Raw genomic sequence first — 26,150 nt, forward strand, 5'->3', positions numbered from 1 at the left:
ATACACAAGTTCACTTCTGCAATTTAGGTTCAAGTCAAACTAGACACAATGTCAATACATGTGCAGGTTGGAATATAAATGAAACAAAAATTTGGAAAATAAGACGGAAATTTGTAATTAAGTTTGAGTCGCTTTGTAGACTGATAAGAATCTCTTGGGGTTTAATTTTAAACAATCTTTGCATTTTTGGCAATTATTTTTCAGCAACTATAGGAATAAAATTGATATCACAACCATATAAAATGCATTTTAATGGTAGCTTACACAGATTTTCCTGGCTTTATTACCCAATGATTTATCTCGATCCTAGACCAAATGTATGGTAGTTTTGATAAATATGACATCACGATGTTGTCTGCGTAGTATAAATTGAATATGGAGTTAAAAATGCAGTAAGCGTCAATGCCTTACATGAGAAACGTGAGAACTGTTGTTTCTACTGAGACGGGCATGAATCCCCATGAAAATTACTGTTTTGCAATCTCACCAGTGAAAATGCTCCAACCTAGAGGATAAAAATACAACTTCTACTTCTACTTCTTTTAATTTTCAAAATCTTTGAGTTGCTTAAGATTCTAAATAGACTTAGATTTACTTAAAATAGAGCCGCCATATCGAAAACAGATTTTCACCACAAACACATCAATTTAAATTGTCATGTACAGGGGTGAACTAAGAAAAGTAATTTGTAAAAATCAATATGGTTTGTCTCTGAGGACCCCCTGTTAATGTAAAGAAATGATAGATTGATGCTGTTTTATTTGACCACAAGATGAAATCGGTAATGAATTATGGCCTAACATCTGGTTAAAGTCAATCGACTTGTAAGTCCAAATCTCAAATACCATTTATTTTTCTGAAATCAATGAAATTATAAGCAATACCAAATAAAATCTTGCTGTGAAATGCAATTTTGTCGCAGTCATTAAACAAGGAATATTGAAAGTAATTATGTATGAATCTCAAATGATTAAAGCAGAATCCCTGAAACAAACTTGCCCTCTAAGTATCATTACCAATGGCCTTGAAGGGCTGTGTGAATCGCTGTTACTTTAATGTATTTCAAGTCAGAATTTTTTTTGAGGGGGTATAGATGTCATTTTAAATACTGAAAGTGTTTATTATTGATCTTCTTGCATTTCTAGCCGAATTAATTACTATTAAAGCGGCATTAGGTAACATTAGATAAAGAGCTGACAGTTCTTGCTATAATAGTTAAAAAATAGATAACGAAAATAGAATATGCTGAAAATTTCAATCAAATTACTTCACTCTGAGCCTAGATATTAGAAATACAATTATAGTCTAGCCTCGAGCCCTCGATTGTCATTACTACAATTGTTACGATAATAAACAGAATCTCGATTATCCACTTTTACAGTAGCCGCATTGACCACAAAATGTATTTAAATCTACTTATATCGCAGCCATCTGATGGCATCGACAGTTGATTATAGCCTGGATAAGTTAATTAATGTCTAATTAATAATTTAGATAACATTTCAGGCCTAAAGAAAGACCTGCAATATGCAGATTTAGCTCTTGCATAGTGCCTGTTTAAATAATGCCAATTCACACTCTTTTAAATAACAAAATTTCAATATCTTCAGAAAACCATGCGAAGACCGAGTTATAGGACCTGGGAAATGAGGAAAAAAGTTGAGGGTCGTCGATTTGGGATAAAGACAATGTCCAGAGTATGTTGGGTAATCGTAAACACATGTACTTTTGGGGGGTTTTATGGTGAATTTTCGATTTAAGAACTTTAATCAATGATCTTGTTTACCTGGGTTGCATACCAGGCAGGGATTGTTTACTTCTTTTGGAAGATACTATATCAATAATAATAGATTTTATCAAATTTATCTGAAATTGCTAAATTATGGGAAAGACTCAACCCCCTTTATTATATTACTATGATCTGGCATTTCAAACGGCAGTAAAGGTCTGAGGACAATGTCTAAGAAGCACATTTCGGTGATTCCATTTTCTTTGCTATAATTATCTAATCGTCTTACTTAACTGACATCCTAATCCACACTAGACTGCAAAATTGTAAATCATAAAAGGTCATGATCAATGTTGTTGGAACAGACAGCAGTAAAACTGTTCATAGATGTTTTTTCTAGGACAATGAAATTATATAAACTGAAACAAAAGGAAGACTGATTTTAATTACATTGCAAAACAAATTAGCAAATGGATTATTACTTAAACTCTGTGCCAAAGATTTTTTTTGTGTGAATAACCAGTGATGGGATTTCAAAATTTTTCCTGTCGGACATTTTACCGAAAATAAAGGGGCATAACTCTTATTGTTATTTAAGCTGACGTATTCATACCACAATTAAAAATCATGTGTCAACAAAATATTCAACTCCTGTAGTAATAAAAATAGGTGAACCTTGTTATTTTTCATATTTAATTCCCGTACGGTATTCAAATTTATGTCAGTGATATTCCTATAAAATTACGTGTTTTCATAATATGATAGAATGAAAGCTTGCCGATTCGTACCTACTTGTAAAAAGACATAGCTTCCTGCACTGTATGGCGTACGTGACTCATAGCACATAGCTTCATCGTAAGCACTGCCTTGTAAGCGATTTTCACAAGGCAATCGAGATCGCGGCAAAGTTCCACTGTGGATGAGAATTTCTATATGGAGTCTTAAAAGACGTAAAAGATATGGCAAATAAAATGACTGTCCACTGCTTCGGCATTAAATTCACAACAGTAAGCCTAATATTCCTGTAAAATTATGTGTCTTCGTTTATACGGCAGCAAATGAATGAAGAACTTTCAGAATAAGAATCGTTTTCTTCTTAATAAAATGTCACAAAAATATTCAAATCTGTGCGTAATAAAAATGGGAACACCTTGCTATTTTTCATATTTAATTGTGGTATTCAAATTTATGTCAGTGATATTTCTATAAAATTACGTGTTTTCGTAATATGATAGAATGAAAGCTTGCTGATCCGTACCTACTTGTAAAAAGACGTAACTTCCTGCAGCGTTTAGCGTACGTGACTCACGGTACATAGCTTCATCGTAAGCGATTTTCGTGCGGCGCTCGAGATCACAGGAAAGTGCCACTGTGGATGAGAATTTCTATATGGAGTCTTAAAAGACGTAAAAGATATCGTAGACAAAATGACTGTCCATTGATTTAGGGTGTTATATACTCTTAGGATATGTGACATCTATGATTAATTTATAGATGCTGTCGGTGCACATCAATGCGATTAAAATGCTCGACAATTGAGAAACCATGAGGTAAACAGGTGGATTAAAATTATAATCACTCTTCTTGGATTGATGAATAGTCCGACAAAGGGAAAGCAATGACTTCTGTTTAAGATTAGATTGATGAATTGTCCGACAAAGGATTAAGTCAGTCAATCAAGGCAGATTAAGTAGTTAATCAAGGTAGGTTTATTATTAGACGGTATAACACGATCAATACGTTGATCACTTAATTACCTAATAAATCCAGCGTATTATCGACGATAATGGGGTTGAGGGGTAGTTATACACTCGGTAATTTCGGAATTTTGAATATTATTCACCATGTCTTGATGTCCGATTGGGCATATTCCCGGTCGGACAATTTTGGTTGTTTGGAAAAAAGATTCAGACAAGTCCGGAATATACAGACAAAATCCCATCACTGGTGTGAACATGGCCTAAGATTATTCCAACCTATAAAGATACTGTTTTCTACATGCAGATTTAGTACCTGCATTTTGATCTTGTACAGATAAGAATGCCAGAAATACATTTAGTTCAGTGGCTTGATATTGGGTAAATTTTCCTGTTCTACACTTGATGATGGTAATTATTGAACAGGTATTGGGTTTATTTCTAGGGCAAAAAAATAAATTGCAGGTTTCATGAAATTTGAACAACTGATGACGTGAATGAACTTATTTAAAATAGGGTTATTACATACAAAATCTTGAAATGTTACAAAACATGTGATCAATTACTTATACAATAATCTAAAGGTGAAATATTACATTTTCTGAGAAAATAAATGTAAATAATTATGAATAATATCATATTAGACTATACTAATTAGAGCAATTTTTATCATGAGTTTTCATACCAGTCCTTGAAATCCACTAAAAGACCATGACTGGTATATTGTGCATATACAGCACAGTAAGATGCATATACTGTACAATATGATACATATAATACATGAATATACCATATACAGCACAGTAAGATACATATGATACATGATACCATATACTGTACAATATGATACATATAATTATAATAACATATACAGCACAGTAAGATACATATGCTACAAAATATAGCATACAGTACAATATTCATTGTAATAAAATTGTGGTCGGGATTGGCAATAATTCATTGGTTTGGATCCGATGTACTTGGTTTTCTTTTTTAAATACATGTATGCAAATGCTCAGGTTTGAAATTTATCAGAAAATATTTTATATATTACAGATACAACATGTCCGTCCGATACTTTCCAGTGTAACGATGAGGTGTCACCTGGTTCACGTTGTATACCGAAGAACTGGGTCTGTGACTCTGATGAAGATTGTCCTGGTGGAGAAGATGAAACAGCTGATTGTAGTAAGTACACAATAATGTACTAATGAAAACTTAAAATAATTCAAACAAATATATAGTAATATCGATCCTAAATACAATATGGTGACATTAGTGTTATAGTCCTTTAAATTTGCCATGGAAATGTGCAAATTAGTAAAAGGTGTTTGGCGTAGAACACTCTCCACTATATCACCCCCATATGAAAATCAGGCACCCTTATTTATGATTGGTATCAATGGCAACCCATATTAATGGATGCTATAAATGATGTTCCCCTAATACATTAGTGACTACTAATAACATCCCACTAACATCATAGTTGTAAAACAGATTATTTTCTACTGAATAAATACAATAAAATCAGAATTTAATATGAGCAGGAAATTATTGCTTTGAATGCAATCTACCACCACTATGCATGCATCTCTATTAAAACATTATAAAGTATAGGTCCACAAATAAATCATCTTTGTTGTCAAACATAATACACTTTAATGATTAATTAAATGAGAGGCTAATTGATGTCCTTGATAACATAACAATGGTGTAATTGTCTGATAGCTATGAAATTAGTGTATAACTTCATGGTATGACCTAATGGAGTCCACATGGTCATAACTTGAGAAAAAAAAAGGTACAGTGTGCCCTGATTGCATTAATTTCCACCTGAATTAATTTCTTGTCTAATAGCATATGAATATTTCAATACAATTTCTAAAGAACTTTCACCTCTCTTTATAGGCATCCCAACATGTCCATCCAACCAGTTCCAGTGTTCGCGGGGAGCTGCTCGATGTGTTCCTAATGGCTGGGTCTGTGATGGTGAAAATGACTGTGATGATGGGTCAGATGAAAATGCAACAACATGTATGTTTCAATTTTCTTTTATATTCCTTGTTATATTATGTATTATATTGATATACAAATACATTTTTATTCCCTATATATCTATATAGCTCTTGATGTAACAAATGTATTTTAACCCTTCTGTATAGGAGACTCAACTCGGGACTTCTTTCATGAAAACTTGCATTAATTATAAGTTAACTTTAATTTATGTTGTTTTTGGTAACAATACTTAATGGTCTAGTGCAGCTCATTTGTATACATACCTACTGTTCGCATAGCACGGATTGTAAAACACAGTTTGACTCATTCTCCCAAACTAAAATAAAAAAATCATGATTTATAAAATTATGTATTTGATTAATATTCAGTCATTTCAATCTCATCTAAGATAAAAAAAAAAGAGGCTCTACCATATATATAAAAAATTGAATCTTTTCTTTGATCACCGAAACACTAATCTGTTACCAACAATTCATTAATATATGAAAGAGAAGCATGTCTTCAAAGATGTTTTTTGATCTGCTTAGATTTACAAAGGATTCAATTATAAAGTAATTACTACTTTTAGTTCTTGATGTTCACACCAAAATTATTCTAAGTTAAATGAAGTTTTCGTGAAAGTTATCCTTTAAAACTGCATAACACATATATATAATATAAATGGCTGTTATTTACAACTGGTATTTTGATCATTGTGGACTCCGGCCAACTGCTGTTTTAAGTTAAGAAAAACTCTGAAATGACTATATGATTTATGTATAGGCTTACATGTCTATGATCAGGAACTTGGATTGTAAATAAAGAAAGTAAGAGCTCTGAATAATATTTTGAAGACCTTAGGCTTCTTAAAATGACATACATGGTGACTACAGTCATGTTAGAAACATCAAACGCGGAATGTCGTGATACCAATCATTTGTGCATATCTGTAATACAGGGACTGTACTACAGTGCACTTTAATTCAAAATTGATGAATATCATCAAAATTTTTAAGGGAAGCATTTTGATTTCATGAAAATTGAAAAAATCAAAAATTATTTTGATTTGTGCTGCATGTGAAAATGAAATTATAAATATGAAATTATACATATGTCCCGATTGCTTTAATAAATTTTTCAGGAGCTGAAATAACAGATATTCTGACTTAAATTTAAAAATAATATGTCTAATTGTTTGATAGATGTTGCCATGGTAGTTCAGTGAAATAAATAGTCAATAGTAGCATGTGTCAACTTTTGCGTGTCTATTGGAAAATCCTTGGTTTTCATTCCATTTATGTGACTTTATGCCAAGTCCATATTTATTTCAATTCATCAATAATCATTGTTTCTTGGCAATACCTATAATAACTATCCTTTGCCTGTGAAAATGGTCCAAAAACCTTTTAGTTCATGTGTTATTATTTTTAAAAAAAATCACAGAAATTGCAAAAGATGGGCTCTTTCCTGATCGGCAACCATCAAAATAACCATAAAAGGGTCAGAGGCAGCGTTTGGTAATTCAGATGACATGTATATTAGTTCTCTGGTTTAAACAATAAGTAACAGAACTTTGTTTGAATACATTGTTATACATGTATGATAATTTCACAGATAGATATTAATACAATGATATAAAATGGAAACCAAGGTTGTTTTTTTTTCAAACTGATGATGTATGTTTATTATATTGATTTTCAGAATTTCTAAATGTTTCAAATTCTAGCAGCATGGTTTTGAGTCAACATTTGTAAATCTTTCTTTGTTAGATCAATTTCCAAAAAAACCTTCTAAATGAGAAACTACTTGTTCAAGAACTTATTTATCAGTTCCAGTACCAAAAACTTTGTTGTCGCTCAACTTAAAAATGACTAAATTTTGATACCGACAGTATGCCTCAAATACAAAAGATTTAACACAATTTGCTCTACCATGAAACCAGTAATTGTCATTTTAGGGATTTTGAATCCATTACAAACTATAATATTGTGAAAGTTGAATTTCTAATAGGAATATCGGTCAGTATTAACAAAGATCTGATGATAAACAAGCCAGCACTATCTGTAAGTGCAAATGAGGATCAGCGACATTACAATATTTTATCTTGAGTGCTTGAAAAACGATATTGATATTTGAGTAAAACCTGATTTGAGCAATGAAAAAAGAGACAATTTTTAGAACCCTAGGTTTTATTTTTATTTATTTAAAAGAAGAAAGATTTATGAATGAGTTATGTCTTATTCATGTTTCAATCTTATTAGACTCAATGTTCTCTTCATTATCTTGGTTAGTTGAAATAACTGCATGCGAACACCTCAACGTTTTACACGGCACATGTTTCAGTTCGCTGTTTTTATTTTATTATTAAGTGATCAGGTGCCCACAAATTCTGGAAACCATGAAAATGGAATGCACTCCACTTTTTTAGGCACCAGGACATTTCCGGCAAATGAGTGCATTTCTGTCTGAATTATTTTGATATTTACGTTTATATGTACAAATGTAAACAACAACAGGCACTGGTATATTATGTTTACAAGTACACTTTTGGCATTCTTGAGAAAAAAAACTAAAAAAAACTTGAGTCCAGAGTCTTGGTGAAGAGAATCAACAATTTAGACAAAACGATCACGATTTTATTTTTTCTTAATTTTTTTTTTCATTCATGTATAATTTGTTGTTGTAAATCCTAGGCAAATTACACAAACGTAAAGAATCACATTTAGGAAGAGGTGTGTATTTTCTGTCTATATCTGTCGTATGCTACTAAACAACATCCTCCATTTTGATTTGTTTTCAAAATTTGAAGAAACATAATCCAAAACAGATTTCTTATTTTGTTATTGGATGCATTATGTTCTTGTTGAAAACAAAATTTAAGACCATAAAAGATTATTTTTATGGAGGACTTGTTTTGTATCATGTAATCTGCGTCTTTCGCAGTCAAGGTGACGGAGGCATTTTGTCCGTCTTGCTGCCTTGTTATTGTGCTAGTCAAATGATATTGCATATGTTGTCCCAAACGAATAATTTTCTGAATTGCAAATTAAACATACAAAACAGCAATGAGGGGCATGAACAGGAGATTTTAGAAACAATTTAAAATAAAACAATTTTCTCACCAGCGCATGCTGATGTTGTAGCTCTCTGTAACTGATTTTGAAGCCAAACTTTAGAAAGGGCCCTTGGAAAAATTTGATCAAAAAAGAAGCTGAAATTTTCAATTTCTGAATTTTTCTATTCCAAACTGAATATTTAAACTGAAATATAGCTTCCATAATTAAATTGAACTATCGTCTGCACAGGAATTGATGCTGTGATTTTCCCTAAAAGGCACAAAACTGGGTTATCTATCAGCAATACTCAACCATTTTTATACGCCCATGTGGAAATATGGTCATATATTGCTGTTGCCTGTCTGTCCATTCGTTGTTCACAATTTCTTGTAAAGACACTACAGACTACATTTATATGATTGTTTTGAAATTGATTATGTTGTTTACATTAGTGAGATGAAGAATCCTATGTAATGTCAATAATATCTGTTAATTTCTTCTGGAGTTATGGCCCTTGTTTCACTTTGTTGCTGCTTGTGAATGCTCTAACGAAACAATTTATCATCTGATCTGTATGAAATTTATATGCATCATTTGAATTAGTGAAACGAAGAAGCCTGTTAAATTTCAGCAATTCAGTAATTTCTGTAAATTATTTTGAGAGTTACTTTGTTGAACCTTGTAAACAGTCGAATGACAAAAGTTATCGTTCGATCTGTATGAAATTTTTATGCATTATTTAAATTTGTGAAACAAAAAGTCTGTCAAATTTCACCAATTTCTGTAAATTACTCCCAGAGTTAATGCCCCTGTTTCAGTTTGTAGAACCTTTTTAACCGTCTAACGACAAAAATTACAAACTGATCTGTATGAAATTTTCATGTAAATGCCCTCCCTCTCCCCCCCCCCCCCCATTACCTACATAGAATAATTATGCAACAACCCTTGTAGACTGTGAGGACGATTTAGCTGCTGTTGGTGTATGTTTTGTTGACTGGCAACCGCTCTTTATTTTGTATGTTTTTTTATGCTCTATGGAGAATTCATTCTATGTTTGTCTCAACATTTGTGATATTAATCACTGGCTTCTCACTAGCTGTATGTTTAACTCAATAATCCAGACATTTTTATGGCTTTCAATGTTTAATATAATAATGGCTTTATTTTTGTAGTAAATTTAAGTTGGCTTTATTTGTATTTTAACAATTTAGTATTCATATGCATAATTCATTATTTCATCATTAATGTCTTATACAAACATATTAATGTTGGTGACAGTACATATTCCAATACATAAATATACTATCAGAATTGATTGTTTCATGAAATATAAGGCACAAAGTTAACATTGAAAAACCTACAGATTAAGATTCACATAACACATTATGTTCTGATCTTAGAACACTTGATATCACTTCTCATTTATTCAGGAACATCAAATACATGTAGAATGTTTGAATTTTATCCCAGTTTGAGAGATTGGGTGGTCAAAAATTTCAAGGCATAGGCATTGCAGTTCACAAAACTGTCGTGTTGATCGTATGATTATAAATGCCAAGGAATAGTGCTGCCTGCAATATAGTGGGTCTTCTCCAGCTTCTCAAGATTATTACGATTGCTAAAGATCCCTGTGCTCATGTTAATTGATGATATAAAAATGTTAAGGTTGGGTTTAGTGGACATTAAACCCTAGCTCTCTCTTGTTTCACTTTAACTATCGGTGTCACATGAGGATTTGCAAATTGATAACTTTACAAAATAGAATCTGCCAAAAGGTTTACATGTAAAAAGTCTTCGACATTATGTAAAGAATCCATCATGTTGACAATGATTGTCACTATCAGTATGAAATATATTTTCAACAACATCGGTCATCATTACTGTTATCATCAATCATAAATCATTATCATCAATGATGATTATCCTTATTTAAATATCGCCAACATAAGTTTCATGATTAACTCTCACGTACATATATATATAGATACCGTATAACATCAAATATATATTTAATAAAACAGTCAAACACTCACAAAAAACAAATATTATTGCACCATATATGAATATAATAATACAATAGATCAATCACAAGCACACTTTGGTAAGGGTTATGTTTTTTACTGAAAAAGATTCTAGATTAAGATAACATGTATTGGTAATCTAATATTAGAATATTCATTTACAATTAGCAGCATCTGCTGTGATGTTCAGATACATTATTCTGAAAATGATTTGATTGTGATATCAAGTCAAGGATATAAATTTTCTAAATGAAAATTATCCCTTTAAACACCTTTGCGTGCATTGCACATATGGCCATAGAAAAAAAAATGTATATGTCTGAAAATGACCAAAGTATTGTGTTGATGAGACATTGAATTCCTTTCCTATACATGTATGGTCCTATGAAAATTCAAGATTTTGGAAAGACTTTTTCAGTTAAAAACAATAAAATATATTTAACATACTAGGAATCAGGGATACATATTGTGATATTTTTTTTAGTTATATTTCTGTATCTTTAATTTCATATTTCTTGATGTAATTTATTTTTATTTTTATTTTTGAGTTGATTATTATTAATTTTCAAAATTTTGATTATTTAACCCTTTTCATTTTGTGTTCCTTAATAGCAAAATTCTGTTTATAATAATAATAGACCACTTTTTAATACGATTTTTGTTGTTTTTTTTTTTTTAATTTATCTATGACTAAAACAGTGCAGTTAGCTTCGGGTGCACAGATCTGCCATCTATATTTTTTTTGTCAAGCATTTAAAGCTAAAGATGACAGTTGTCTACAAAATCAGGGGGTTCTTGTTTCAGTTTTTGACTGACTGGCAGTGTAATTGGTCGTATGGAGAATAAAATTATATTACTCAAAGAAAATTGTTGATGAAGAAAGAGAAAGAAAAAAAATTCTAACTGCCACCAAAACAGTGCCATAAATATTGATGTGATCACATAGTGACATAATTTTGTTTTTAAGTCATGGAAAATGTTTTCTCAAATGCTTGGTAAAATAATGTATAATCCTACTTGTTGGCTTGGCTTCTGCTTGCACACTCTTTAGCAAAACTGAAACCGCAACAGCATAATTAATGTATCAATAAACTTATTGTCTTTTGCACCATGTTCATTATTACTTTGAATGATTAAATTAGAAATTGTTTTAAAACTAGAATTAAATCTTAATAGGAATGTAATTCTGTTAATTTGTTTTAAATCACTGTTAATTTATATATTTATTCCTTTTTTTGCATCTGTTACCATGGTGATTTAAGTGTTTACAGTAATTGGTTCTAGTTGCACCATTCTCTTTGAGTAGTTGTTTTTGTTATGTTAATGTTGTTTGCTTGTTTAGTTTAACTGATCGTAAATGAATTCCAGGAAATAGCAATGATTTTTTATATATAAGAAATACAGATATAAAGTTTTGATGTTTATTTTGGTAGGTGCATTTGTCGACACATTCAAATGTGTCCCCAACAAATACCAATGTCCTGGCACCCATACATGTATTCATATGGAACAGGTGTGTGATGGGACGATTGATTGCGTGGAGGATCGAGCAGACGAAGGGGGTCATTGTCGTAAGTTGCTACTAGAAATTTGTAACTTTTCAGTACTGATTAAGCTTTATTCATGTTTATTTCAATCAGATTAATAGTGTACGATTTTCAAATCATCCATTGATAGCAAGACATTGCCCACTGTTCTGTTCACTGACACACTTTGAATTTACTGTTTTCTTCTGATGCATTTTTATTATGGCATTGTTTTTATAAATATTGTGATTTTATTTCAGTAAACACTGGATGTAAATCTTTAACATCGTGCAAAGCAAAATGCCGAGAAACCCTACAGGGACCCCAATGTTACTGTAGCGAAGGACTATCCCTTAATAACTCTATGTGTATTGGTAAGATATTTTACTTTTTCATTTATGATTTGTTATTTTTACACATGAGAGATCATGTATGCAGCCTGTTAGAGTTGACAATGGAATGAATTTCTTATTAAGCTATCCTTACTATTCGAGAAATAGTTTAAGGTGTTAATCAGACATTAAAGAGAGTAACAATGCTGTTTTATGTAGCTATAAATGGGAAGACTGACATGATTTTGGAATAATTGAAAAAGACACTTAAATAAAACTATATTTACAATTTCTTTGGGTATTAGAATTGAGGAGAGGGGTGGAGCTTTTAGTGATAAAGGAAAATTAGAACATTTATTTTAACATTCTTTAAAGATCCTCTAGAATAAATGTTAAATTAAGAGTTTAAGACCATACACATTCCAAAATATTTTAATTAAAAACATTTAGGTCCAAAGATTAATCAAATCGATCAATTTTAAAGCCAGTTATGGCCTTTTGAAATTTACATTGTTTTCTTCTGGATTTCACACTAACATCTTTATGTGTCTAACCCCTGGATAATTTAAATTTTATGAGAAGAAGGCACTTTTCCTATTATTATGCCAATGCTTGAATGTATGGTGGGCATTAAGTGTTATGTTACAGGTGTTCTTCTGCAAGACCGACTGCTTCTCGGATCTTTCACAGACACAGCATGATCAGACATCCTATTAGGCTAAAACTTGTGTAATTTTGGAGGATGGCTGTAATATTTTTGTCAAACTAAGGTATTATCACAAAATTTTGAAGTGCTTTTGAATGTAGTTTATTGACTTGTGCTTTGAAGTTATAACTTTTGGACCACATTGGAAATAAGCGATTAAATTAGTTAAATAAATATAACATATATATAAAGTGCCATACATTCTATTTTTTTAGATTTAGATGAATGTAAATATGATGGTTATTGTGATCAACAATGTGAGAATAAATTCCCAGGTTATATATGTTCATGTACTGAAGGATATCATAAACCTGTATATACTAAAGATAATGATAAAGAAGGCAACTGTGAAGTAGATGGTAAGATATACTATTTTATTAAATCATCCTGCAATATTATCCACATTGGCTCAATATGAAGGCATAGAATTTGTATTATATAGTATTTTAGGACCATTCATTCAGCTGTAAAATTATACTGCAATATTCTTCCAATTGGCTGAATATGATGGCATAAATTTCGTATTATTGAGAGACATCTCTTCAACTGAATATATTTGTATATGCCCTGTTAATTGAATGAGAAGGGGATTGGGTGGCCGAATGGTGTAACACATCAGCTTTAAATCATTGGTTTTTCTCCCAGTCATCCAGTTTCCTCCCACTGCTAAAGACCCATATGTGTAAGCAAATTATTGAAATGAAATTGAACCATATGTAAGTCCCGAAATGACCTAGTTTGTGTCAAGTGGACATTAAACCTAATTTCCATCTCTCTCTTTTAAATTGAATGTTTCACAGTTCCTAACTCTTCAGTAAAATGATGTAGAAATAGTCACAATTGTGTCAATAATGCTCTCAATTACTTATATTAAAAAAACATATTTATACGCCCCACTTTGATATATATTTAGCAACTGTCTTATTGTCTGGCTTTTTATATATAGCTACATTTTTATACGCCCAGATGGGTTTGTATTAGAATGTGGTATAGAAAGGCCTAATCAACAAATTATTCAAAAAAGGATTCTCGAAAATGAAAAAATACAAATGACTATTATATACATGGCTTTTGCATGAAATATTTGAATTATAGTATTTGCCATTGTAATTTAGAGGGGAGGGGTCAAATGAATAATGCATGCATGTTGCATTATAAGGTCTGTCATTGAGTCAATTGGCGTGCTTTCGATTCCCTGCTTGTACATGACAAGGAGTAGGGTCCTCTGTGGGTTTTGTGGCATAAAATTCATATTTATGAAAATAGCATTAAATCTAGATCATTTTATCTATTAGCATTAAGGGTCTATCTACTGTTTTCTTTTAATGAAATAAGTTTAAGATATATATTTCACCAATATTAAGCATTATGAAGTCAAACCTCTGGGTTAAACCCCATTTCGTTTCATTTCTATTTGATTAATCTGTGGATCAGGTCCGACCAGTAGTAGGGTCGGCTGACTTATGGGTTTTCTCCGGGTTTCCACACAATATGGTAAAAGCCCTACATGCAAGTGAAAATTGCAATAGATCAATTCTCAAATAATGTAGTTTTTGTTGAGTAGATGTTAAACCTTTTTGGCTCTCCCGATTTTCAGAAAACGTTTATGATATTTTTTCCAGAATTTGACTTCTGTCTCATTTATTTTATCTAGGTTCACCAAGACTTATTTTTGCTAACACCAAAAATCTTCAACAGATTGATATAGATGGAGAAGAAATGAATCCTGCTTTCGTCATTGAAGGCGACCAAATAGAAACTTTAGATTATGATCTTAAAAATAACACTGTCTGTTGGGTAAGTCAAAACTTTTCAAGATGAATACTTGTCAATGAGCATAAAAAGTTGACTTTGCATATTTCGAATTTGAATGAGTGACTGGCAGATTTTTCAGGTGAACATGATCAACAAAACTGTAATAAGCAGATGGTTGGATTTCATGGGGGAGGGGGGGCTACATGTCGATGTGCTTATTATTAGAGTGGCCTTTTGTAAATTTTCTTCACTTTAATTTTTGTCTAAATATAAATTTCAGATTGGATCTGTAATAAATTCAACAGAGTCAGGGATGTATTGTGCTAAGCTGGATAAACCCAATGAAAGCTGGAGAATAGCTTCACATCATAAACTGACTTGTAAGTATTTTATCTCTTGGTAGAGTTGAGGTATAACAAAGATGTCATGGGTGCATGAATTTATCCTAGGCCACTAGGGGTCAGAAACATATCTGAACAGTTGATATAAACCAAGTGGTCTGGGGTACCCATGATATAAACCTTGGAATGGGAACACAGCTCAACAGTTAATATAAACTAATGGGACATGGGTACCGCTGAGATAACCCTAGGGGATTACGGGTACAGCGCAGTTAAAGCCACAGTTAAGAATACAGCTGAGAGAAACCCAGGCCCCAGTTGAATGTGTGCAGGCCTCTTTAGATATTCAGGAATGGTAAATTACAAAATAGGGCTACACATATAATAAAATAACCATTTTGAATGTTATATTTCAGCTGTAGAACAACTAGCAAGAGATTGGGTTGGCGATAATTTTTATTTTGCGGACGATGTTAAAGAGACTATATTTTTATGTCGCGGTGACGGCATGCATTGTGTTAATATTATAACTATTGGAATCAAACGACCAAAAAGTCTGGCATTAGATTCTACAAGAGGGTAAGTTCTTGTTTTACGTCTAGGATTTCTTCCTAAATCTAAACCTTGATTCGGGGTGATCTTGATTCATGTCTGACCATATATTTGATTCATTAAACTGATATGTATGTACAATTGATTATATCAATTTTAATTTGGTATTTCAAGTATAGTAATTGTGTCTTCATCTAAAAAAGTTGGTGGTTAATGTTGGGTTTTAACAAAGTTACAGGAGTTATGTCCCTTGTCAGAACGGAAATAAATAGAAATGGAGTTAAAAGTCCTACTGTTCTGCTGTGACTGTGCTAATGAAGATGGTTTATCATCCCTCCCATCCAAATGATTGACCTTTGCCAGGCCCTCTGTCCTACACCACTGACAAGGGGGAACCAGCCCAGAAAATTCTGATAAACTTTCTTGGCCAACGCAGGGATTGAAAACTGGACCTCTAGGTTAGTAAGCCAATGTCTTACTCACTGATCATGAGCCACTGTGGTTCCCTCTTGTTAAAACTCTTACTCTCAAAGTTTTGTCACCATATACTCTGATCTTTGAATAGTATTTATAATCAATTGATCATCAGGCTTAAGAAGTAAATGGGGAAATGGGGGGAGGGGGTACTCCCCGGAAAAAAAAGTACTTGGTCTCAAAATAAGTGCAGTCAGTCTCAAAATTATGCTTCGGCCACAAAATGAATTAATGAGGTAAACAAACAATGCCAATATAGACGGGAAAAATCCCAAATACTTAATATAAGTATGAATATATCTGTGTATACCTTTGATTGGATATCACGATACATGCCAGTTTTTCAAAGTTCAAATCAGTTCAAAAATTGTTATGCGTTCACAGTAATGAAACAGAAAATCCTCAATCAGTGATCAAAATTGACTAAGTGTGGACGCTTGATGAAAATATGAGGACATAGTCACACTTTTGCTAATTTATGTATATTCACCACAACAATATATCGAAGATATAGGTCCATGTAAATGATGTAATTATCACTTTCGTAAGTTGTCACAGATTCACAGTACTTTGTACGTTCTTGTGAAATTCTTAATAAATAACATGAGTGCCAATGTTAGTACTCAATTTTACTCATGTTATAAGTGTTTTCTGACCATCAGAATTCCGCAATTCTGTACATTCTCAATGAATAACATGAATTCACATGCAAAGTACTCAATTTTACTCTTGTTAGAAGTGTTTCTGAACTTCAGAATTCTGCAAAATCTTCCACCCAAAGTCTAGGAAATGGCATTTCAGGGACTCTATATTCATAAATCTGTCCAGGCCTCGACTCGTGGTTGTATTAGGGGCCTGTGCATCAGTCAGTCTCATTTTTGCTAAACACCCCCCAAACAAAATCAATATGTATACCCTTGACCAGGCTTGTCAAGAAAAGTAATAACTGCAGAATAAATACATTAAATAAATACCTAGAAAAGGTCTTTATTGTGGAGACAAAGAGTATATATGTGACAAAGAGTACGTTATCCTGTCAACATTGTGGTGTGTTTTTTCTCCAACCACTAAATAACTGTGTTGTATCGACTTAGCAAAATATTTACATAATGATTTTAAAATAGTGACTTATTTCAATTGAGTGAATGTTTAACCTGATTTCTCTCTATATGTCTGAACAGTGAAATAAACTAGGTCATTTCAGGACTAACATACGATTCAATTTTATTTAAATAATTCGCTTGCGCATAGTGGTCTTGAGCAGTGGATGGAAACTGGTTACAGGGAGAAAACCTATGAGGTTGGAGAGGCGGCCCTACTCCTTGTCACGTACAAGCGGAAGTCAAAACCACACCACTTGACTTCATGACAGACCTTGCGATTTAACATTCGGCCCCCAAACAGTGAAATGATGATTAGGTTTACATATTGGTTACTCAACAAAGTAGATTTATTTACTATATGTCAATAATCAAATCATTATAATCATCATTAAATTAATTATGATATCTTACAGGTATATTTTCTTTGCTGACTGGTCTATGAACGCTAAAATTGAACGAGCCAATATGGATGGTTCTAATAAAATGGAACTTGTTGTAAAGAAAATTGTTCATCCTAATGGCCTGGCCTTGGATTTGGCCAATAAACATGTCTATTGGGGAGATTCGTTTTTAGACTATATTGAACGAGTTGATTATAATGGTGGTAATAGACGTTTAATCGCTCAAGGAGTAAATGTAAGTAAAATGTCCAGTGTGACTGGACAGTATAATCATCCAGAATGTATATTAATACTGAAAAACAAGAAAATATGATATCATAAAAATCAAAAATCAAAAGACAAGGATATATTTTGTCATGAAATGAATGCGACCTAAAGGGGGTCAACATAAATTTGTTTTGAAATTATTGTAACCCATCGTATCCTACATTAACACCGCAGCTAATTAAGTCATTCTTATAAGCTATCAACTAATTAATAACAGTTTATCGCCTAAAATCTGCTTGTGACAAGTTACTATGCTATAATATCATTCAAAATAACTGTTATTATTTCAAGGATTAATATCTCTGCATTGGTCGATTCTGTATTTACTACGAATCACAGCCAATATTTCCTTAGTACATTTGACACAAACTATTTGATCAAGATGGAAATCAAATGTGGACAATTTAAATGTGCATCCAGGGTGGTGATCTCCTAACTGAATTGTTTATATTTGTATATTTATTAGGTGGATCATGTCCATGGTTTAACAGTATTAGGTAACTATCTATATGTTACCAACCATCATAATAACAGTATTGTAAGAGTTCATCGTTATATAGAGAATGATATACAAGTTATAAATAAAAGTCCATTAAGTAAACCCGGTGATATACATGTTATACATCCAGTTAAACAACCAGCAGGTAAGTTTATCTTAATATAATCATAAAAAAAAACTGTACTCTTCATTCAACACTTGATCATATAATAAAAATGTGTCTGTTTATTTTATATCGTTTTCAGACCAGTAGATTGGTCAACCCCAAAATAAACCCAAAATACAAACCAAATCAAACCAATATTGACATGGGGGCCACGGTCGCGGGTTCACTTCCAGTGTTGGCTGAGAATGTTTAAAAAGACTTTCCGGCGTGGTTTCCGCCTGACAAGGACGGCTATATAGCCACTTGGATGAGATGGAAAATTGATTTCCCGTGTACACATTGGCATGCATGTAAAAGATCCCTTGGCTGTTGAAATTTGATATAAGAGTAGACTGTAGCGTCGTGTCCGGACCAAATTTCCCTCATAGCACATTGTATGGTGTATGCCTGGCTCCATTAGCCCAGTCGGAGCAGAACAGTAAGAAGTTAAACCCCATTTCATTTCCAATATTGACATATGACAAAAAAGAGTGCATATAAAGAACTCATGACAAATGGAGTTCGAAGAAGTCTGGGCAAAAAGCATCAAATTTCATATTCCAGAAGTGTCTGGATAACTATGTGTTTAAACTTGCTGAAGTTATACCTGTAGTAATCATCATCATCAATAGTTAGTCCCAAAATGACCTAGCTAGTGTTCAGTAGATGTTAAACCACAGTTGTCTCAGTTTTTTATTTACATTTTTTTTTACCATATTCCGGTAATTATTTCTGCTATTAGGTAACAATGCTAACTTGCTGTTTTTGGTGACTAGCTAAGTTAATCCTGTTAATAACCATAACATTTAAATAATGATATTGACTAAATTTTATTGTTTCAGCATCTGAGAATATTTGCGGAAATAAAAAATGTGATCATATTTGTGTACCAGTACCACACGGTTCAACTCAGACTGCAGTAGCAGCTACATGTCTGTGTAGAGCTGGTTACGCACTTGTGAATGGAACCGCTTGTCAAAGTAAGTAAAAATTGTGATTAAATATGAGGGTATTATGTATGTGTCATCCCTAATGAATGGTAACTAATCAACAATATAATGGATATATGATTGATAGGAAATAGCTTGAATAGATGTCTACTTCGAAAAATTTAAGTTACTACACTTAGCACCAAAACAATGGCAGCCCAGCCATTTCTTGATACTTGTAACATTAGTACAAGCAGACAGCACAATTTTAATTTGAGAAATTTTGCTTGTTTACAGAAACAAAGGCTGATCGGTTTTTACTCTATGCAAATGCTCAGCAAGGCAGCATTCAAGGTATATCTTTAGGTGTGAACAAAAGTCAACAAGTTATAGAACCTATCGTTAATCTCAACCGACCTATCGCCATAGCTTTTGATGCTAAGAATGAAGATATATATTATTCTGATGTAAGCTTATTGAGGATTGGACGAAGAAAAGCTTATACTGATGATGAACCTGAAGTATTTTTAGATGCTGGTAAGTAGCCGTCTGTTTTTTTTTTATGACTTAAAGATATAATTCTGGGGGAGAATTATTAGGTCAACTATCCAACCAACAAAACTAAGCTTTAGCTGAAAGTATTTTTTTTTTTTTTTTGATTTTGAAATTATAGATTCAAATTGCATATCACATTAAATGTAACTGCCCAATTTGTCAGGTCAAACATTCAGCATTTGTGATACCAATATTTGATCATCGACATCATGGACAGTAATACAATATCAGACCTGGTAATGCACATTTTATACAGTTTGAAGTAATGGGCATGTAATAACTAACTACATTCCAAATATCATGTGATCAATTGCCCCAAGTTTGTTCCCTATTGCCTTCATTGTTACATCGTTATTCATGTATGATTTGTTGTATATTGAAGTTTCATTGATGGTTTCTCAACAATGTATCATTTATTGTTTATTTTTATTGATGTACCTTTTATCATCATATAGGTGTAACCAGTTCTGAAGGTCTAGCTATAGATTGGATTGGTCGAAATTTGTATTTGACAGACGACGGACATCAAACTATTAATGTTGTACGTCTGGATAATAAAACTATTCATTATACAGTAGTCACTAATGTCAGCCACCCAAAAGCCATAGTTGTAGATCCTAATACAGGGTGAGTAACAATATATTTATTATCTACAGTAATTACCATTGTAATTAAAACGGGTAGACAAATGGTCTAAATGTGTGCACATTAAATCATAACGTCTATCATTGACTGAAGAGTGTTAAGTAGATTTATAATATTCTTTATTCAATCATCAGTATCAACTTTAGTCCACCTTCATATCACCTTCACTCCTAAACACACACTGCTCATCATGCTTCACTCCTCACCTGACCTGTGTGTACACAGCACACACCTGGATTGACATGCACTCACTCTCACTGTTAGGGTGACCCATGCAACAATAATTTATCCGCTAAGAAATTCGGTCTTACCTGGAGAGTTGTTGACTGTCCAACGACGAATTTCTGAATGATGACGAAACAGCGCCGGGTCCACTGGGAGCACGTGCGAGTAATTCATCGCAGCAAATATCCACTATATATGGTCATGCACGTGGTATTGTCACAACATCAGATGGTATATAAACACAAGTTAAAATTTATTTCACCACGCTTTTGTCTTTCGAAATTATTTGATCGCAAACTACGTTCAAAATTCTAAAAATTATTGTCGTTTTTATTTTTCAATTCGCTATTTATCTACAGAGTGTTGTCATTTAGTTTCGGCGATTTCACATCTCCGTAGAACTTGTTTTAGTCGAGATAAGAAAAAAAGCCGTAGTTATCTTTTTATTTTTTAAAGGTTCCTAAAATCTTCGTGGAATTGCTAAAACGACTGGTGTCAAATTAGAAAATAAACAAATTGTTTCGTATCTTAAATTTGCTACCGGGAATTAATCGAAACGCACAATAGTCTCGGTTGACTATATTTACTGTTCGAGACTATTGGCTTTTAGGGTTAAAGGGAAATAAATCGTTTTAATTTATTTGGGAATTGACCGACGGACTTGTTTTAATTTGTCGTCAACCCATTCAATTAGCAAGCATGACGTCCAACGATGAATTACTATCCAGCATTGGTTTGGGCGATCACTATGATCTCAGTACAATAACTAAACTTCCCTTCGCAAGAATTACAAATAGGCTAGTACTAGGCATTATTAATAAATTTCCGACCAATACGGAGCACCGGTCTATAATTACTGCTTTACATGACGACTGCGTGACGTTTGATGACAAAGGTATTCAAAGTAGGCTGGTCAGACTGAAGACAAAGACTAGAAAGCTGGGTAAAAATAAAAATAATTCTAATAAAGCTTTAAAATTATATGACGATTATCTCGACAGTCCTTTTTTCCCCGGGTTAGTGGACAAGACACCATCGGCAGATACCAGCACGATACATTTAATAAATAGAGAGACACAGACATCTGTCGATGCTGCGACTTTGACCAAATTAAATAGGAAAAATAAGAATTTATTAAGAAGGGTCAATACGTATATAAAAAAAATTTTCCGTTTAAAAAATCGACTAAGGAAGACCTCAAAAGAATTGATTCGCGCGAAGGCTAATAATAATAAAGTTTTGGCAAATAAAAAAACTGGTTGTAAGTCCCAACCTCGTGGCGAAGAAGTAATTTTGTATGATGTCAAAAATCAAAGATACACTCCAGAATGCCATAATTTGGTCATGCAACTAAAAAACCTCAACGTTTCCGATAGAAACGTCAACGCGGTTATAACCGCATGTTTGGCTGTCGCGGGACTGAAATCTAATTATACCCCAAAAAGAACTACAGTTCAAAGAATATCATGTGCTATGAGCGCGTCTGTGTATCTTTAAAGCATGTTTCGGAAACCTTAAAGTCAGCAAAAAACACCACTTTATATACGGACGAAACTACAAAATTTGGCTCCAAATTCGGTACATATGCACCAACCGCTGACTCGACTCATACGCCAATTATTATTGGTCTTCGGAATATGGCTGATAAATCTGCGCAAACTACTCTTGCAACTTTAAATGAAATTTTGGCAGATCTTGATGATATAGCTGGGCCCATTAGTAAATCCGTAATTTTCGAAATTAGAAATACAATGTCAGACAGAGCCAGCACCGAAAAGCTTTTTAACAATTTATTTACACAGTACAGAGGCAATATTTGTTCTAAATTAGTAGAAAACTGATCAGATTCAGAGCGAAATATTCACCTAAATATAAATCATTTCTTTTGCGGTCTTCATCTATTAACTGGTTTGGCCGATAAAAGTGCGTCTGAATTGAAGAAATTTGAGGAAATGTGTTTTAAAACGTTTAAAACCGCTTCTTCATTTTTGCCAAACGAACCTGGGTGTGTTCGATTGGTTCGGACCATCTGTAAAGCCTTTACAAAGGGTGGGGACGAAAAGTCGGGTTGTTATTTGCCTTTTAAGTTGTATCTCAAGTCCCTTTAATATTATTTTCCACAATGCCGCAATTGTAAATTATATGGCCAAGCATATAACAAATTTTCTTGTTGATTTTGGAACAGAAAATAGATTGACCCAAAGCATATTTTTAGATATTAAAATTCCGTTATTTCATATTGAGTGCCAGGCTTTGGGCTTGATAGATAAATTAATTACAGCTCCACTGTGGTGCATACTAGAAAGCGGCATTAATGCAATTGACATGAAAACTATTTATCAGAAATTACATGATTTTTTGGAAAACCCGAATATTGAAAACTTTGTTGAAGGTAAATCACACCCATTTGAATCTCTAATCAAAATTGAAAATGATTCGGTCCTTGCTAACCTGACGAAATTTGATTCTGATTTATCTTTTAATTCAACCCTGATCCATATTTTGGAAGTCCTCTTTGCCGAGTTTAGAAAGTACATTGCAAATATTTTACTTGAGTATCGAGATGACTTTAATCCTTCGTGTTCGAGTTCTGCCATGCCTCACAACAAATTACCGGAAACCGTGTTCAGTCATCTCGATAGATTAATAAGGATCGCGCCCTCGTCTAATATTTTTGGCAACGAAGCGTCCATTTTATATAAAATGAATAAATCTGATGAATGGCTAAAAAATCTTTCACCTGATAAACGTAATTTGGTCTTAATGGATGCTCAAACGATAACTAAAAATCAACTTTCTAAATTTAGGCAAGGACGGGAAGAAATCGAAAAAAAAAAGCTAGCGGTTCTTTTGCCAAAAAAGAATGAATTAATACAAAAGGGGAAACGTGAGATTAGGAAAAAAGAGCGCCTAACAACAGAAATTATCGGGGTGGGTCTTTGGAAAAGTAAAGAGGGTATGGAAAATGGGCTTTTACAACTTACAGATGGGGAAATAAAAGAGGCACTGAAGGCACAGCTCCGGTTTCGTAGGTATGTTTTAAATCAGCAAGTTTCCAATAAGTCTATATTTTATTTTTCTGTCGCCGGTAAGGAACACTTGATTTCAGTTTTAAAAGGAAATTTACAAAAATTAATTGACCTGGCTGATCCTAACTAACCGGAAGAAACTTTCAATGCCCCTTTTTAGCGGTTATAAAAAAATACAATTTCTTCATTCTTCGTTTCTAAAACCATTTTATTTGTCAATCCAGACGTCCCAGCAGACCGACATTCCGACACTTCTCACAGTATTTTAACAATTCATTATTTAATAACTGTTTTCTTTAAACCAATCGGTTAATTTTCGGATAGCAATTTATTTTATAAAATACGCCTACAACTGTAGATCTGCTTTGATATCTTGCTTGAAAAGTTGCCTTTGAGATACTCTAAGTAAAACTTAACTTTTTATTTTGTCCCAAGGGGAACAATTTGGAATATATGTTTATTACAGATTAGTTCTAAATTACATATCTGTGTTTGGTAAATAATGACTATGTATTATTTATTATCAATCGATTTGTGAATTGTCGTAACAGATCGTGTTTTGTGGTAAGATTTGAGTTACGCTTTGTTTGATAAAGTGAGTACACCTGCGCTGATTACCTTAATTTTTAACCTATTTGTCTTTGGGAAAACCTGTATTTCTTTCGTATAATAGCTGACAAGATAATATTGACTGTTTTATAAAAAATATCTGCCAAGACAGATGTTATACTGTACATATAAATGTTTGTAAGAGTGTTGTAATAGACGACATACCGTTATGAAAGAAGATCTAACATACAGGCATGTTGATTTAGAGGGCGTTGGTCACGATGAGATGTGTTTTTATACGTCCACATTCATAATGTGAACGTATTATGCCGTCGCCCCTGTCTGTGTGTGTGTGTGTGTGTATGTATGTATGTGTGTGTGTGTGTGTGTGTGTGTGTGTGTGTGTGTGTGTGTGTGTCTGTGGTTCGCCTACAGGGCGCAATTCTTCATGGATTTTCTTCAAACTTGGTATACTTATTCCTTATACCCCAAGGAAGATCCCTATTGTTTTTGGTGCATGCCCGACCCCCCGGGGCAGAGCCACGCCCATTTCTAGTATTTGTTTGTTTGTCGTCTACAGGCCACATTTCTTAACTAATAATCTTGAAACTTTGCATACACATTCTTTGTACCCTAAGGAACATCCCTATCGTTTGGGGTGCATGCCCAACCCCCAGGGGCAGAGCCACGCCCATTTTCTTTTCGTGTGTCTTTGTGTCGCCTACAGGGCGCAATTCTTACTGGATTTTCTTCAAACTTGGTATACTTATTCCTTATACCCCAAGGAAGATCCCTATTGTTTTTGGTGCATGCCCGACCCCCAGGGGCAGAGCCACGCCCATTTCTAGTATTTGTTTGTTTGTCGTCTACAGGCCACATTTCTTAACTTATAATCTTGCATACACATTCTTTGTACCCTAAGGAACATCCCTATCGTTTGGGGTACATGCCCAACCCCCAGGGGCAGAGCCACGCCCATTTCCCATTTTCTTTTCGTGTGTCTTTGTGTCGCCTACAGGGCGCAATTCTTACTGGATTTTCTTCAAACTTGGTATACTTATTCCTTATACCCCAAGGAAGATCCCTATTGTTTTTGGTGCATGCCCGACCCCCAGGGGCAGAGCCACGCCCATTTCTAGTTTACAAATATGTTTAAAAATTTGCTCAATTTATCGAGGCTCAGAAGTTATTTAACAGAAATCATGTTTATTGTTATATTAAAAGAGTTCTACCATTTCTTTATAATCAGTTATATCAAATATGGTCGCTTGCATTCTTTCAGAAACACAATTATTGTCCCCGGCCTATCGAAGAAAGCAGGGGACTTTTAAAAGGGGTTCGTCCTTCTGTCTGTCTGTCTGTCCGTCTGTCTGTCGCACCTTTTGGGACACAATAACTCTCCTTCTAATTGAGCTAGAATGTTCAAACTTGGTGTGGGTATTTATTAAGTCAATACCTTGATGGAGTTCAAAGATGAACATTTTCTGCTTAGGGTAAGCAGAGATAAGCAATTTGATTGGTTGATGCTTTGGAACACGATAACATTAGTTCTAATTAAGTGAGAGTGATGAAATTTGGTGTATAGTTTTATTACATCAATACCTTGACTAAGTTTGATA

At 33.3% G+C, this 26,150-nt stretch overlaps 1 protein-coding gene across 1 annotated transcript in view; it reads left to right on the top strand.

The window, feature by feature from the left end:
- The window catches only part of LOC126832358 (low-density lipoprotein receptor-related protein 1), a 163,502-nt gene that overhangs the window by 62,463 nt on the left and 74,889 nt on the right, over positions 1-26,150 (top strand). The window contains exons 2-15 of the mRNA XM_050563103.2: positions 4,483-4,614; positions 5,335-5,460; positions 8,115-8,153; positions 11,932-12,069; positions 12,285-12,398; positions 13,278-13,421; positions 14,717-14,859; positions 15,098-15,197; positions 15,575-15,737; positions 17,701-17,923; positions 18,422-18,599; positions 19,442-19,579; positions 19,826-20,065; positions 20,539-20,710. Coding sequence (XP_050419060.2) covers positions 4,483-4,614; positions 5,335-5,460; positions 8,115-8,153; positions 11,932-12,069; positions 12,285-12,398; positions 13,278-13,421; positions 14,717-14,859; positions 15,098-15,197; positions 15,575-15,737; positions 17,701-17,923; positions 18,422-18,599; positions 19,442-19,579; positions 19,826-20,065; positions 20,539-20,710 — 2,050 coding nt within the window. The remainder of the gene's footprint in view (positions 1-4,482; positions 4,615-5,334; positions 5,461-8,114; positions 8,154-11,931; positions 12,070-12,284; positions 12,399-13,277; positions 13,422-14,716; positions 14,860-15,097; positions 15,198-15,574; positions 15,738-17,700; positions 17,924-18,421; positions 18,600-19,441; positions 19,580-19,825; positions 20,066-20,538; positions 20,711-26,150) is intronic.

This window comes from Patella vulgata, chromosome 9, assembly GCF_932274485.2.
Source record: "Patella vulgata chromosome 9, xgPatVulg1.2, whole genome shotgun sequence".
NCBI lineage: Eukaryota > Metazoa > Mollusca > Gastropoda > Patellidae > Patella > Patella vulgata.